Genomic DNA, 15,634 nt, shown 5'->3' with positions numbered 1-15,634 from the left:
CCATCAGCTAAAGTCATACTAGTCTTAGTGGGCACAAAATTTGAAAGAAAAGAGGGATTACCGGTCATATGAGCACTAACTCCTAAATCAATGATCCAAGATGTAGAGGGTATCACCAAACTGGCAGACTTACCAGAACTAGCCATAGTAGCAGTGGGTGTGGCAGAAGGACCAGAAATAGAGTTCAGACAGTGAAGAATTTGACCCAAAACGTTAGCAGTAGAAAGGTCAGATGGGGTGGCAGCAACGAAAGGACCAAAAGTGTGATCAGAAACTTGATTTGCATAAGCAAAAGGTTGTCCATATTTGTTCCAGCAAAAAGGCTCAGTATGCCCATCCTTACCACAGTGAGTACACTTCCTTTCATCAACACCGTCATACTTGTCGCCACGACCACGATTACCTCTACCATTACCATAGTTTCCACGAACTCCACGACCACTAGTATAATTACCATGTCCACCACGATTGCTATGAGTAGAAAGGCCGATGACTCCTTAGCAACCGAAAGAGACTCACCATGCTCCTGTCGCTTTCTCTTAAGATGAGAAAAAGCCTGAGTTGCAGAAGGAACCGTCTCACTTGCTAAAATTTGGTCATTGTAAACACTATACTCGGAATTTAATCCATTCAGAAGCAAGGCAACCTGAAATTGCTCACGTTGCTGTCAATGGCTAATAAAGTAAAAGTTCTTCCACAATCCCTTCATTCTACTATAATACTCAACAATCGGTTGGTCACCTTGTTTTGTTTTAAACAAAGATTCAAACAAATCATAAATATGAGATATATCATTCTCCTGCGAATACATCTCCTTTAAGGAGGACCAAACTCGTTTTGCAGTGAGCAAAAATTATACATTAGTAAGTACCTTTGGTTCCATACTATTCCACAACCAAGTCAAAACCATCGAATTAGATGTCATCCAGTCTTCATAAGTGAGATCAGTGGAATCGAGAGGATCACCAGTTAGAATCTTAGACTTTTTCTTTGCACGAATAAAATGTTCAACGGCATAACTCCATGACAGATAATTATTCCCATTCAAAAGGGTATTAGTAATAGGGTTACCCAGATCATCATTCACGTAATACAAAGGTGACTTCACAGCTATTTGTAATGCAGAAGTGGAGCTAATTTTTGGATCAAGGTTACCCATTGCGAAAAAAACGGACTACCTTACACAAGAAAACAAACACGCCTACACAACAAGGGGCTGATAACAAATTTCACGAACTGTAAACCAACAAGAACATGAACCACTAACTACCAAGTTGTTCTTAAGCACAAACCAGAAATCAGGAGAACCAAAAGATCCTTATACATATAATTTCCAGCACCTCTCTTGAGATCGATGTAGATTCTTGAGCACAACCACAAACATAGAACATTCTTTAACAAAAGTAACTCCTTACGACGACAAATCCACACCGATCGAAAACAAACTGCGCAAACCCTAGATATCAAATCCTTAAACCATGAGGGGTTTCATCACACATCCCAAAACCAGTAACAACAAATACAAAAAAAAATCTGGTTTGCCTAAACCCTAACCAAAACAGCCAACTGATTTATGTCACCACAAACTAATAGAGAGATTAAAAAAAAAAAAAACAAAGAAGACAATCACCTGCTCCGATACCAAGTTGAGAATTAAGGTACCAAAATAGAAGAGTTGAGGAGAGAAACAAAGGAGAAAAGGAAGAGAAAGAGTAGAGTCGGCTGCCCATTGTAGCCGGGTCTTTCATATATTATTAATATTATAATATATGTATAAAGACAAAATTTCCCTAGTACACCCTTCACAATTTTGAATTTTGATAGGGCACACTAAAAAGCTTCCACCAACAAATTTACTTACTATATTCTTAAGCTAAAAGTCTCAAACCAAAACCGAAAGCTCCAAGATCCACTCTTCTCCTTATTTCATCTATTTGTTATCTTGCAACTGTATCAACAATTCAAATCCAAATCATTCTATTGGTGTTATGTGCTCGATATTATCTCAGCATCACTTATCCATATTGGTTTCCACTCGCTCTGTACCATGAAAAGTGTAGGGGGGATTTTCCGTTAGTGTCTAAGTGACATGAAATGGACTAAGGACCTCGGGCCTACAGACTCCAATAGAGAATAAGGACTACCAGATCAAACTGGGGAATAAGTAATCTCGTGTTATTCACGTGACCTTAGTGACATGTGCCAGTCACGTGAGTTAACCGTATCTAGGCTTATTATGTCCTCCGACTAGTCAGGAACTTATATAGACAGTTCTTGAGCTAAAAGAAACTCTAGAAGGCAGTCTAAAATGATAAAGAAGTAATCTAGAAGCATATCGATGAAGTTTCCCATTTGGGATAGACTGCTAATCAGAGAAGGACCATCGTAGCCAAGAAGGAAACTCACGCCGAGCTGTATGTTGGCTAGACACAGACTACCATGTGGAGTGGGATCCTAATAGGAAAGGAGAAACCTAATAGGGAAGGGAACTCACACAAAGTATGAGTAACCTTAACCCTAGAGTCTCCTAACCTCTAATATATAAGGATAACACTGCCACACACATGAACTATGCGTAATAGAGTGATGGCAGGACTCGTGGTCAATCTGCTTCTATTTTCGATATGTCAACTGAGTTGACTGTTGTTGACTGACAGTCAATTACCAGAACTAGGACTAAACCCTAATATTCAAGCTTTTTTGGACCAAAGCCTAAAAAACCAACTAATGTTAGGACCAAAGCCTAAATACCCTTCTTTCTACTTTAAAGATAATGCAAGGAAAGAACAGCTTACTCACAAGGTTTTCAGGATGGGCATATCACCAAGGTATGGTGGTATCTCTCTGCCAATATTACAACTCCTCAATACACTACACCACAAAGTTCATATCTCAGAGCGTCAAGAACATAGATATTTTAGAAGTTCATTAGTCATATTAATAAGATCTAGAAGCATACAACTTACAGTGTCCTCAAGTTGCTCATGTTACTTAGTGGAGGAAAAGAAGCTTCTCGTCCTTTTAAGTCGCTTATCCTCCTGCAAAATTCATAGCACATGGCAGAAGATCTCTTATATAAACTGAAATTCGAAAAAAGCATCACAGAATACACTATACAATAAAAGAAGATGTCCTTACAAATCAGATATTTTGGTACAAAGAGAAATTCCTAAAGGTATGGGGCCTTCCAAACCACTCGCCTGGATTTCTCTGTCATTGTAAACAGTTACATAACAAATGCAATTACTAGACTGAACAAGGTGTCGAGGAAGTTAGGAAGATAATCAGAACTTTAGATATACAAACACCTACATTTTGTCAAGATTGGTCCAGTTTTGAATAAAATCGGGTATCTTTCCAGTGAAATGGTTATCACTGATCCGACTGCATAACATAACAAGAACCAACAAATTATATACCGATGCATGAAAAGAAAGGATATAATGGTACAGAAACTTACAATTCCTTCAAGGTGGTTAGCTTAGCAAGAGTCTCCGGCAAAGGCCCAGTAAAATTGTTCGATGCTAACAACCTATACGATTACAATAATTAGTGAACACAAGGATTGGGTACTACTTAAAAGCTAAATTTATTAATAAAGATGACGATTTAAGGAACACCCAAAAAGTGAAAACCACTAAAACCATACAAAGGAATCAGAAGACCTTACATTCTCTCTATACTGACCATGCTTCCAAATTCTGGAGGAATTACTCCAGAGACATTGTTGAACTCCAATGTGCTGAAAAACTCACCTCATACTTAGTTCATACGTAAAAATAATAATAATAATAAGTGAAAATATAAAATAAAAACAAATTAGGACTTACAAGCTTCTGAGAGTGGTAATGTTTGCGAGTTCGATAGGGAGAACACCCGATAACCGATTTCCATCGAGGGAACTGTAGTAGTAGTGAATGTTAGCTAACAAAAGCAATGGTTTGTTAAAATAAGCCATGAAGTGGTACGTAAGAAAAAAACTTACATATTGATTAATTGCATGGAACCCCATTCTTTAGGAATTGTGCCGTTAAGATAGTTGCGCGTAAGATCACTGTAAGTGAAGCATAGTAAGGGAAAATTTTGAAGTGTTTGAATAAATGCTTATGAGAAGAAAATAACGTGAGTGGAAAGTTACATTTCTTGGAGGTAAGGAAGCTTTACTAGCTCTGGTGGGAGAATGCCAGGTAGACTTTGAGCTTTGAGAATTCTGCGCGCCAAAAGCAAGACAGTATTTTTAAGTTTGTACTATATTGAAAATTCAGTGGCAGTCTACTAGTCTAGTTTTTGTGTTTTTTTTTTCAAGAAATTTGTACCAAGGCCATTTATTTTCTAGTGAAAATCTCTCTGAACCAGCGTTATTTTTTTTTTAATAGGAAATTTCTCAAACCCCCTACTTTTGTCACCAATTTATAATAAATCCCCCACATTTCTAAATATCACGATTTCTCCACCGCTCCGTCTGATTTTCATCCAAGTTCTATTGGTATTTCACCTAATACCAAAATTACCCCTCTCAAAAATGGATTACATTTTGTCTAAACCCCCAAAATAATGTTTTCATTTTACTATCCCCATCAAAACCAAATTGTACTTTTAGTATTAGGTGAAATACCAACGCAACTTGGATGGAAATCAGACGGAACGGAGAGAAATCGTGATGTTTACAAATGTGGTGGGTTTATTATAAAGTGGTGACAAAAGTGGTGGTGGTGGGAGGGGTTAGACAAATTAACCCTTTTTTTAATCACTCTCAATAACGGATGAAAATAGCCCTGAAAACCAATTTTCAACTTAAAATAATCCGTAAACACAAATAGCCTTGAAATAAATATTTTTCTATTTTACCATTTATGTCGTTTTAACAATGAGTGTTTATACCTTATGTTGATTTATGAACAACAATTGTTCATACTCAAATAGGTGAACGTACCTCATACAATATATTAATATAAGCTATAAACAATGATTGTTCATATTCCAATAGGTGTTCTTACTGATCATATGTCATATTGATGTATGAACAGTGATTGTTCATACCCCAAATAGATATATGGTCATATTCCAATAGGTGTTTTTATTGATTATACATTATGTTGAGATATAGATATGAACAATGATTGTTCATACAAACAATGATTGTTTATACCCCAAATAGGTATGAACAATGATTGTTCATATGAACAGTGACTATTCATAGTTTATGTTGAAGTATGAACAATAATTGTTCATACCTCAAATAGATATGAACAATCATTGTTCATACTATATACACAGGGTCGTTTCGGTTGGGCCGGACAGTTTATTATTTCGTGTTGGGGGTATACTTAACTTTTCATCTACCCGAGTCATTTTTAATTTCTTGTCAAGGGTATACTTGACTTTTTATCTACCTAGTCTTTGTGAATAATTAAAAAAAAAAATGGTTATAAAAATTACTTTTTCCCCTGATCTATCCTTTAACGGCGACAAAAAAACATTTAGGACACAGGGGAATGTCATTCGCGGTAAATCCCTAATGAGTTTTAAAAGGAAAATATATATATATATATATATATATATATATATATATATATATATATATATATATATATATATAGTAAATTTTATTGAAGGCTATGCTGAAATACAATTAATGGAATCATGCATGGAATGAAAGCTAGCTAGAAACAAGAAAAATATAAATTGTATGGGACATCCCACCAGACACACGCGATGTGCACAAGGTTCACATACAACAACTCTTTCAGCATAGCTCGACCTCAGACATATGGATACTCGTCACACTCGAAGTCGATTCTAGGCACTCGTCATACTCAAGGACTTGCATACATATCAGCACCAGCGACTCGTCATTCGGCTCCACCTCGTGACATCATCGCCTGCTACTGTCATCATTACTATCATTATCTTTAAGTATTCTTTCCGTCGTAATACATGAACTATTACAGTCATTCACCATTATTATGGAGTACTCACAATCATTACACCTTATGCCAGCTCAGACAAGTCTAAACACCTATAGCTACTACCCACGTGCCCTTTTAAGGAAGCATATTATTTATCCCAACCACACATTTGTACTCATCAGAACACATGTTACATCCGATATATACTTTCAATGCCTATAAAAACCACCCCCAAAAACTACGTGTGGCTTGATTCCAGTCTGGTTATTGATCCTAACCTGAGTTACTAGCTCAACTTTCACTACTACTTCCAATACACAGACTGGATACGTAGGCATCTTCATCCTTATGAAGAGCAACCATTAATAACAACCAAAACCATCCCCTTCCTTACCATAACTTGAGAGCTAATTAGTCTTAACACGGTCTTATGTCATGATAATATTTTAAGATAAATTAGACATTTACAGAAACAATGGATAGATATAAGTGAAAAATCAAAGACCATTAATACTGAGTAGTTGAGAATGCTCCCAGTGACCCACGTCAGCCCCCTTTTTTTCTCTCAGACTGACACATCAGATTTTACCTAAAAAAATGAATTCTACGCTTTTTTTTTGCGATTTCAATTGTTCGTAGTCCAAAATACATAAAAACCCAAAATGGATAAGTAGATAAAAATCTCATTCTTAAATCTTATCTCCATTCTTAAACAAAAGAAAACCTGAAAAGTGAGAGTTAAGTAGTAACTAAGGAAACCCTAACTTACTGCAAGGATAGATTTTTGGCTGCAGACATTAGGTACAAACTTGAATTCATGACTCAAGATGAAATGAGGAATATATAAATCTGCAGACATTTGAATCTCTCTCTCTACAATATATACTATTTAAATTTGGAGGATGCAATCTAGGGGGATACTATTTATTCATGCTCAAGCTTCATAGTCTTCACGAGTAATCTGATATCAATTTATTGTTTGTTAATGATGAGCTTCCTCGCTGATCTTGGTGGTCTCTATGCCATAAGTTTTACCATTTTCTTTTACTTTTTGATGCAAGTAAGTTATTTTTCCCCTTAACTTGCTCTCCTTTTTTTAACCTACATTTGTCATTTTCTTACCTGTTTAATTTGAGTGATGCTGTTAAAATCAATTGTTTCAAGTGTTGATTCTGATGGACATACTCTCATTTCTTTAGCCCCCAACCTCTTTGGCCTTGCCATCATAAGGCCTCCTCTAGCACTATTGAAAGTACCAGTTGAGCGCTCAGGTGGCTTCCTGATGCTAGGGGAGTCATTTGAGTCTGAACAGTTCAGAAAATGTTTGCGGCATATTTTCATGCGTGATGGGGATGGACCTCAACATGTACTTTGATGTGACATCGAAGGATGTAAAGATATGTGGGATTCTTGGTCTGTGTGTATCTTTTGGGAAACAGAACAGTTCAGTTAGTGAGAATGAGTTTGGTCAAGGTGGTACCTGTTGTGGAAGTTGGGCACACTCACAAACAAGACATGCATTGCCTTAATCTTTGAGTTGGATGATGAGCAGAAAATCCAACCTGGCTTTGCATTCTTTATACAGTTTATAACACGATACCGACATGGGAATGGTAGTTTTCGGCAGGGAGTGACTACTGCAACAAGAAGGTAGGTAAGCTATAACAATTACCTATAGCACACCTGTATGAGATAAGGACCATGAAATGCATGTGGAGTTAAAATAAGAAAGCAGAAAATTAGAGTCCAAAAGCTTTAGTTCATTTCAAGCATTTTAATTCATGGAAGGATGCAACATTTAGAAATAGAAATTGCTAGGGTCCAACGAAAAGGTGCAATCACAAAAGATATAAGAGCCAGAAGTGGATGAACAAACATTCCCAGCCCACTAATCAAGCTAGCTATGATTTGGATATCGGTGTCGTCGTTAGAAAGTGAAGAAAACAACATAGATTAAGGCTAATACCAAGATTGAGGAGCCAAGCGATGGTTTGAAATCAACTCCCTGAGCCAAGTAGCTCAACTTCATCTCTTCCGGGTAATGAAGTTTTCAAAATCATGCAGATTATGCCTACTTAATTTCATGTATATTATCTATTGAATAGGTAACTTGACAGAGTTAGTTAAATTTTTTTAGCACTCTAACTTTATTTTGCGTCTCACATATTTTAAAGGCATGGTTTTTCTTTTCATCTCTTGCAATCGTTATCCTACTTTCGGCCATTCTGGAAGTTCTATTTGGGGTGTTGTCATTGCAGGTTTGTTTTTCATTTAATTTTACATCTTTTTTTCTTTGTTTTATCGATGGTGAAAAAATGAAATTAAACTAGGAGAAATTGTTGGGAAACTTCGACCATGTTTGTCGGCTTAAATTGAAGGGTTGGGGTGGGGAGGGATGATTACTACTTCTATACATGTCCATGAAGGCGGTGATTGGGCACGCGGGGAATGGGTGCAAAAGCATCGAAAGTGCTTGAGAGGGACTCAGAGCATATGGATTAGTTTATGGTGAAATAACAAGTTCAAGGTGGATTGCTATATATTTTTGCAAGTGGAGTGATTCCACAAAATAGTTTGTGTGGACGACACTCTATTGATTCAAGTGTGTGTGGATGACTTCCTTTTCCTTATCTTTATTTATTTTTCAAATTTTTTTATCCTACTTTGAGAAGGTTTCTTCAGTATTTCGACATTATGTATTTTTTTCCACTTTGTTTCTCAATTGCCTCCCCGGTTTTAGTTATGCGGAGGTGAGTGGTGTCTTTGTTAATTGCTACGCCCTGTCTTTTTGGCTGTAATCAATTATCTCTGGCATAATTTAATATACATTTTTCCAAAATGTACAAGTCATTGCTCTGTGAGCCATTATCATTGTGAAAAAGTTTGTTTAGTTACATTTGAACTGTGAGACATATTCTATCATGAAAAGTATAATTAGAAATGAAACTACACTGCACAATGAAGTTGGTGGGAGGAGCGAATTTAACGTGTAACTTAAGCTCTCTTTCCTGAGAGCTCGCACTACTGAACCGTGTAAAGTTTGTTTTGTAAACTTATCTCGGTTGGGATCAGTTTTGAGTCTGCTGTGCGTTAGCTAAGAATATTAGCCCTTCAACATTGAACTGAAATCTTGATTCTTGCGGGTTGGGAAAGTGAGCACGGAATGGTTGGTCGGGGAAAAGACTAAGATAAGCTGGGACATTTCCACCAAAGAAAAGGGTTGGACAGGTTATGTTGAGAAAGACAACTGCTTTGACGGACAAACATATACTCAGTTGAGGTTGGTATGCTTTTCTTGTCTTTATTCATTTAGAGATTCCAAAGATCTTACATCCTTTCTTCTCAAATAAAACACTATAATGGGTAACAACTGTTTTGTAATTCTAAATAATATGATTCTCATCGTAAAAAGTGTTGCCCAGAGCAACAGTAGGCATCTAGAAGATGAGTGATCATCTTTATAAGAAGAGAGAAAGAAAGGCCGATGTGATCATTCGGATCTCTAATACATATCTTGTTTCGAATTGACACATGATAATGCATTGATTCCTTTTCATTGTAAAACTTTGCTTGCGATGGCGAAAAAACTAACATTGTTTCGTTCTCTTTTATGAGATGCACTTCCGGTCATCATCTTACAAACATGCAATTGTTGAGCCTGTTTTGTATCCAAATGGATAGTGAGAAGTTCATGCAGTTGGTTGAAGAGAAAAAAAGAAGCTCATTTGAAATGGGAACAAAAGCTTGAAGTCATTTGTAAAAGCAAAAGGCGATCGTGAAGCAAAGGAGGCAAAGCCGAGAGTTGTTATAAGAAAAAAGAAGATCTATGTCCGATTCGATGATGACGAAGTGATAGTAGTGGTAGGGAAAGAAGGTGAAGAAATGGGCCCACAAGAAATACCGAAAACATAGTCATTCGGACTCTTCATCCCAATCGTGAGAAGGGAAAGGATAAGAAGTCAAGGCAAAAGCTTACGAAATGCTCATCAAGTTCAGGTAATGACAGCGGCAATGATGGTTATGAGTGACTCACGGGAAGGTCGAGGAGGAGAAAGAAGCGAAGTCGGAAGAAGAGTCACAAAGATCGGTTTTGATATCAAACTCCAGCTCTTGGACTTTCCAAGTGATCATGTTGAAGGCATGACCAAATATGGTCATGTAGCAAGGCACCGTAAGAGGAAGCACGGACATCAGGTCTCAAGATCTTGTTCTAGCCCTTCATATTATACCCGGTAATCCACGACGGAGATGGGAAAAGTAAGAGACATGGATCAAGACAACACAAAAGAAGACATTCCATCGATTCGGACACATCAAGTGATGATGGTGAGGATGTGTCAAGGGATACTCATAGAAGAAGGCATCACAATAGGAGGCCCGAAGCACCAATTTTCTCTTCTTTTGAGACTTACAATTTGTCGATGGAAGATGGAAAAGGTGGTGGTATTTTGATGAAGGATTTTGTTAGCTATAATTCTTCCAATAATGACGGCTTATAGTTCTTGGCTTCTTAAAATGGGATTTTTCTCTCTTTGGTTCTTGAAGTTCTCTTTCTCTTGAACTATTAGTGAAGCGAGTGTTTGTTTGTATGATGTGAAACAGAGAAGCATACATGTTGACACCGGCTTTGCTTTTAAGGTAATCCAAAGCAATAATTTGTTGAATGTAACGTGGAATAGGTGCGGATGGAATTCTCTTACGGGTCTGTGTAACTTAACTTAGAAAAAGATTGCATTTTTATATGTTTTACGTGAAAAATGTCATGCCCCATTGTGAGTTAACTTCGGTGATAATGTTTGAGTGAGTTTTGATATGTTACTTTTGGTTTTAATGCGGTTGTTAGTTGAAGAAGAACTTGAATGGTTATCGAACCAAGACGCATTTCGCAGATAGAAATGTTTGATATTCTTCCTATGAAACCTAACAACAATGTCCCAAAGAACCGAGTCCTATATATCGGTTCTTGGGAATAGTGACGCGATAATTGTGTATTCGGTGCAAGCAAGAAGCAAACGAAGAAGACGAAGACGGAGTTTGTTTTCGGCTTTGCAGGTCGACAATGGTGGTATCAATATGAACCTAAGAAGAAGAGTGCGGGGAGTGACAAGAATGGCGGGGAATGGCCAATTCGAAAGTGGCAGCGGTGTCTGCATTGCCAATCGGAAAAGACTCGCAATGGAGAGCAGGGCAGCTGGGCGAAGACACTTTGTAATGCATGTGGTGTGAGGTACAAGTCCGGCCCGTCTATTGCCGAGAGTATCGCCCCGAGTAGCCCGACTTTCTCACGGTGACCTGCATTCAAACTCTCATAGGAAAGTATTGGATATGAGAAAGCGAAGCAGAGAAAGATGTGATGTTCTTGCCGTCTTCAGAGTTCATTTAGAGGTAGGTAGGGTAGAAATGTGTTATTTGGAACGTAGGACTTTTGTATTGAATTGATATTTTTTAGTTATCATCTTTCTAATGGATTTTAGCGGTTTTTGAAAAGAAAGATTTTGTTGTTACATTTTTTTTTTCCATATTTAATTTTTGTCATTTTAAAAAGCTGGTTTAGGTAGTAATTAAAGATTGAAGATACATACGTTTACAATTATATGAGCTCTAGACTTGGCCCAGTTTGAAATATATGTGCAAAACTGTTATATGATTTTTTATGTTCTGTTTTGTTTTTGCACTTCCTAAATATGAAATTGAGAAAGACATCATAGTGACCACTAAAGAACAATACAATGAGAACTTGGTATAAATAATATTTGAACCATTGGTCATCCTGTTTGGTAATAATTTAATAACATTTGGTTTGTGTTGAACTGATATTAGTGTATGACTGTAAGTCACAAAGATTATTGACAGCCTGGGTCACTGGGTGTGCAGATTTATTCTTCTTCCCTAAACATTTCTCCCAAGCCATCAAGTACCCATCAGAGAAGAGAGATGTAGATTCCCTTTTGGCTTTTGTGAATGCCCTTAGATGAGGGCATTTGCTAGCATTGTCATATAATGCTGATTAGCGACGCAGCTTGGACAGAAAAATTGCAAAGGAAAATGAAGGGGTGTTGTTATGAATCGGCCAGGCAAGATGACAGAGAATGTATCTTAGTTCGTTTATACATTTTTTGTATCGGTAGATGAGTCACAAGTGTTAATAGTGAAGTAGAGAGAGTTCCTCTAAAAATCTTCAACTGTTTTAGTATGAACTTAACTTCGGCAATTAATTAAATGTAATGGAATCAACGTTTTGCATCTAGATTGTTGGTTATTTCATCTGTTGTATAATATTGCTATCTAAGTCATTTCTTAACAATTCTTTAGCACTGTCTCCTCTTCGAGGTACTTAAAAGTTTAATGGCAAGTATAAAGCCCTGTTTCATATGTCATGACTCTGTTTTGTTTTCAAGTGAAAGCATACACTGTTATATTTATGGGACTATACCATATATATAAAACAAGCACGATGGTTAAGCCACGAGGGCTGAGATCAGTATATAGTCTATTTTGTTACAAGGTATCTCCTCAGTACTCGAGATTTTAATTGTGATGTTGAATTCGGGTTGCCTTGCAATTACTTGATATACTTAATATGCATTAACGTGATTAAATAGGTGGGAAACATGTCTTTTGCACAGATACGAACCTTTCTATAAGATATGCATAATAGGCTGTTTGTAATTTGGTTTTGAAACTTTAGTTATAAGGAAGTAAGGTTTTTTTTCTGATTTTGAGCTTAATGCTTTAAACCTTGGTGAATCTGTGGACTCGGTAAATGTATCTATCGCTGAATCCTTTGGAATAGGCTCTGGCCAGAATGTCCTGTTACTAGAACCAGCAGCATTTGAACAGTAATTGATGCAACTCACATTCTTTAGGTCTAGAGAAAACCCACGACGCAAGCATTCGCCAGAAGGTGCTGTTAGGTCCCATACTCCTTCATCGGCAACCTGACAACTTCATCGGCAACCTGACAACTTATTGCAACAGGAACAATAATAACCCAAAAATAGAAATAAACCCCTTCAAAAAAAAATTAGAAAAACATAAACCCTTCAAACAAAGTATACATATACTATAAGCAATAAATCATTAGCTATCAATATACATATATTATTTATTCAAATAGACTTTAGGTTTTTGAGTCAATAGCTATCTATGTAGCAAGTCCGGCCATAAGCCGGGCCAAATAGCTAGTATCAATGGAATCATGGAGTGATATATAACATACATGCTGACAACGTGGCAGACTGTATTGTTGGCGTAGGAACAATTGCAGGTAACATTATTCTTAAGTCCTTTTACGGACGGTTTAAGTGTCTTCCAACTCGATTCTCTACTACTGCAAGGATCTTCACTAAAATTCCAATTCTTCCTTAAGGTGTTTGCTATCACTTTTAGTGCCTCCACTGCATGAACATTCAAACAACCTTATTAAAACGAAATAGAAATGAACCATTTTAAGATATTTTTTTCGCTTAGAAAGTCTTTTTATTTTGTTTCTCTATACAAGTATACATTACGTGGTCAATCAAAATTTAAACGTATAGCTATTTTTGTGACCAATATTAAGTTGTTATTAAAATTCGGGAATGACAAGACGGTTGAGATCCTTCAAAAGAAATCCAAACTAGGGGTGTGATAGCGAAAACCGAATCGACCTTATCGGTTTATACTTTTTGGAACTGAACTGCACCGGTTGTATTATACTAATTGAACCAAACAGAACTAATTTATTGCCAAACCAATACCAACCGAACCGACTGAGTTATAGTTTAACCGGTGTTAACCGATCCGAATCGGTGTTAAACGGTGTTTATATATACGGTTTTAGAAGTAAATTGACGACCGAACCGACCCAATCAGTTTTGGGATATACTTAACCGAGCCGAACCAACTCATAAACATAACCAATCCAAAATTAACCGGTTCGGTTCCGTCAATTTTATCGGTTCAGCCGGTTTTATGCACACTCCTAATCCAAACAGTTCCATATAAACGATAATTTTGGCACCACATGCACCCTTTTTAAAATCATTAGAGCATTACACAACCTCTTAGGAGCCACATGTGTTTTTGAAAGAGCTGTACACAATAAGTCTAATAGGTAAAAAAATACACGTTCTAGAGTGAACCAATAGAATCTTTTTACAAATTGTGCAAAAACAAGTGGTGTTAGCTTCCTATTAGTTTAAATAAATATAATGCAAAACTTGTGGAATCCTATTTTTTTTAAGTAGTGGGTAGTTAGAACGAATTGAGTTGAAAAATGTGTAAAACTATTCTCATTTTTAAACAACCATTTAAACACTTTTAAGTTAATAGTCATTTTACACAATACTATTGGTAGAGGAATTTTAGTGATAAATTTGTAAATTTACACTTGTTTTACACAATCTCATTGGTCATGCCCTTAGAGCATCTTTAGGAGAGCAACAAAAAAAACACTAAAATTTTGAACCAAAAAAACACCAACGATCTTTAGGAGCAACATCAAATTTTCGACATCAAACTACGCGGTTTTGGATAAACCGCACCATATAGTCCACCCGGTTTTCCCAACACCGCGCCCCTAAAGCCCATTTGATAGGCCTAAGCCCACGCGGTATTCCAGAAACCGCGCGGTGTTCTCAACACCGCGTGCTATTTCTATATATACATGACCAAAACCGCGCGGTTCACTCACTTTCAACTTTTATCTCAATTATAAACCTTCTCCTTAGTAAGGGAAAAAAAAACAAAAACTTACCTAAACTCTTGAAATTTTATATGGATCCTTTTGAACCTTTCGAGGGTGATGATTGGCAGTATACAGACGACATTGGCGATGGGGGAGAAGAACCCGAGGAAGTAGAAGACGGTGGGGAAGAAGAACCCGAGGATGTCGCGCCGACTGATAAACATCCCTATGTACTGGAGTATCAGATGAACGATTTCGATTAGCAATTTGCACCCAGTGAAGCACTTGGTATGGAAGTTGTGTCTTCTACACGTGATACAAAACACGTGTCGAGTGCAGTGGCTAATACTCAGGTAATTAATTAGTTTTGATTAAATATTTTGAATATTGTGCATTAATTAGTTGAGTTTGACCAATTAATTATTTATCTTATACACATTATTTTTTTTTTCATAATATCAGCATGTTATTGACTACCGAGTTAGATCGACTTTACTTAGTGTTAGAGAGTGGTGGAAAGTTATTAAGAGTTTGGATGAGTTTGTACATATTAGAGATAGTATTTTGTATACACCTTTGGGTATTTTGGTTAATGTGGATTATAAGAAGGCTGATTGGGCAGTAGTCATAGCTTTAGTAGAAAGATGGTGGAGTAGAACTCATACATTTCATTTCCCTTGTATAGAGTTAGGGTTCACACCACTAGACTTTGTAGGAACCGTTATGGTTGCACTGAATGAATACGAGCCGCGAACACCCATGCACAGTGGAATAAGGGGTGTCCACGGTTTTGGATAGAAATCATACCTTTAGATCGGCTTCTTATCTCTGAGAATACAAGCTCTATGAATCCGAATCAACCTCTTGATCTTCTGTTGTATTCCTATCAATGGAATGGACGTTGTGTGGGCAATGATCTACCACCCTCTTCTTTCTCTCTTGGCCTCTATCACTCTTAAAATTGGAACCGATTTTTAGATCTACTTTTCTTGAGCAAAACTTTGAGAAAAATGGTAAGAGAAAGAGGTTTCTATTTATAGGCTACAACATGGACCAT

At 36.9% G+C, this 15,634-nt stretch overlaps 1 protein-coding gene across 2 annotated transcripts in view; it reads right to left on the bottom strand.

Annotated features, from left to right (window-relative positions):
* Positions 1-15,634, bottom strand: part of LOC147518857 (putative LRR receptor-like serine/threonine-protein kinase At1g07650) — a 37,556-nt gene that overhangs the window by 15,253 nt on the left and 6,669 nt on the right. For both annotated transcript variants that reach the window (XR_015211901.1, XM_086590566.1), the window contains exons 2-11: positions 13,129-13,306; positions 4,139-4,210; positions 3,986-4,054; positions 3,831-3,902; positions 3,671-3,742; positions 3,461-3,532; positions 3,313-3,384; positions 3,139-3,210; positions 2,967-3,038; positions 2,800-2,871 (exon numbers count right to left, since the gene is read on the bottom strand). Coding sequence is in view for 1 of the 2 variants with exons in the window: in XM_086590566.1 (XP_086446692.1) it covers positions 2,800-2,871; positions 2,967-3,038; positions 3,139-3,210; positions 3,313-3,384; positions 3,461-3,532; positions 3,671-3,742; positions 3,831-3,902; positions 3,986-4,054; positions 4,139-4,210; positions 13,129-13,306 (823 nt within the window). In the remaining variant the exon portion in view is untranslated. The remainder of the gene's footprint in view (positions 1-2,799; positions 2,872-2,966; positions 3,039-3,138; positions 3,211-3,312; positions 3,385-3,460; positions 3,533-3,670; positions 3,743-3,830; positions 3,903-3,985; positions 4,055-4,138; positions 4,211-13,128; positions 13,307-15,634) is intronic.

The sequence above is a fragment of the Coptis chinensis genome, chromosome 2 (genome assembly GCF_015680905.1).
Source record: "Coptis chinensis isolate HL-2020 chromosome 2, ASM1568090v1, whole genome shotgun sequence".
NCBI lineage: Eukaryota > Viridiplantae > Streptophyta > Magnoliopsida > Ranunculales > Ranunculaceae > Coptis > Coptis chinensis.
Note: the sequence above shows the minus strand (reverse complement) of the source record. Positions and strands in the feature narration are given on the sequence as shown.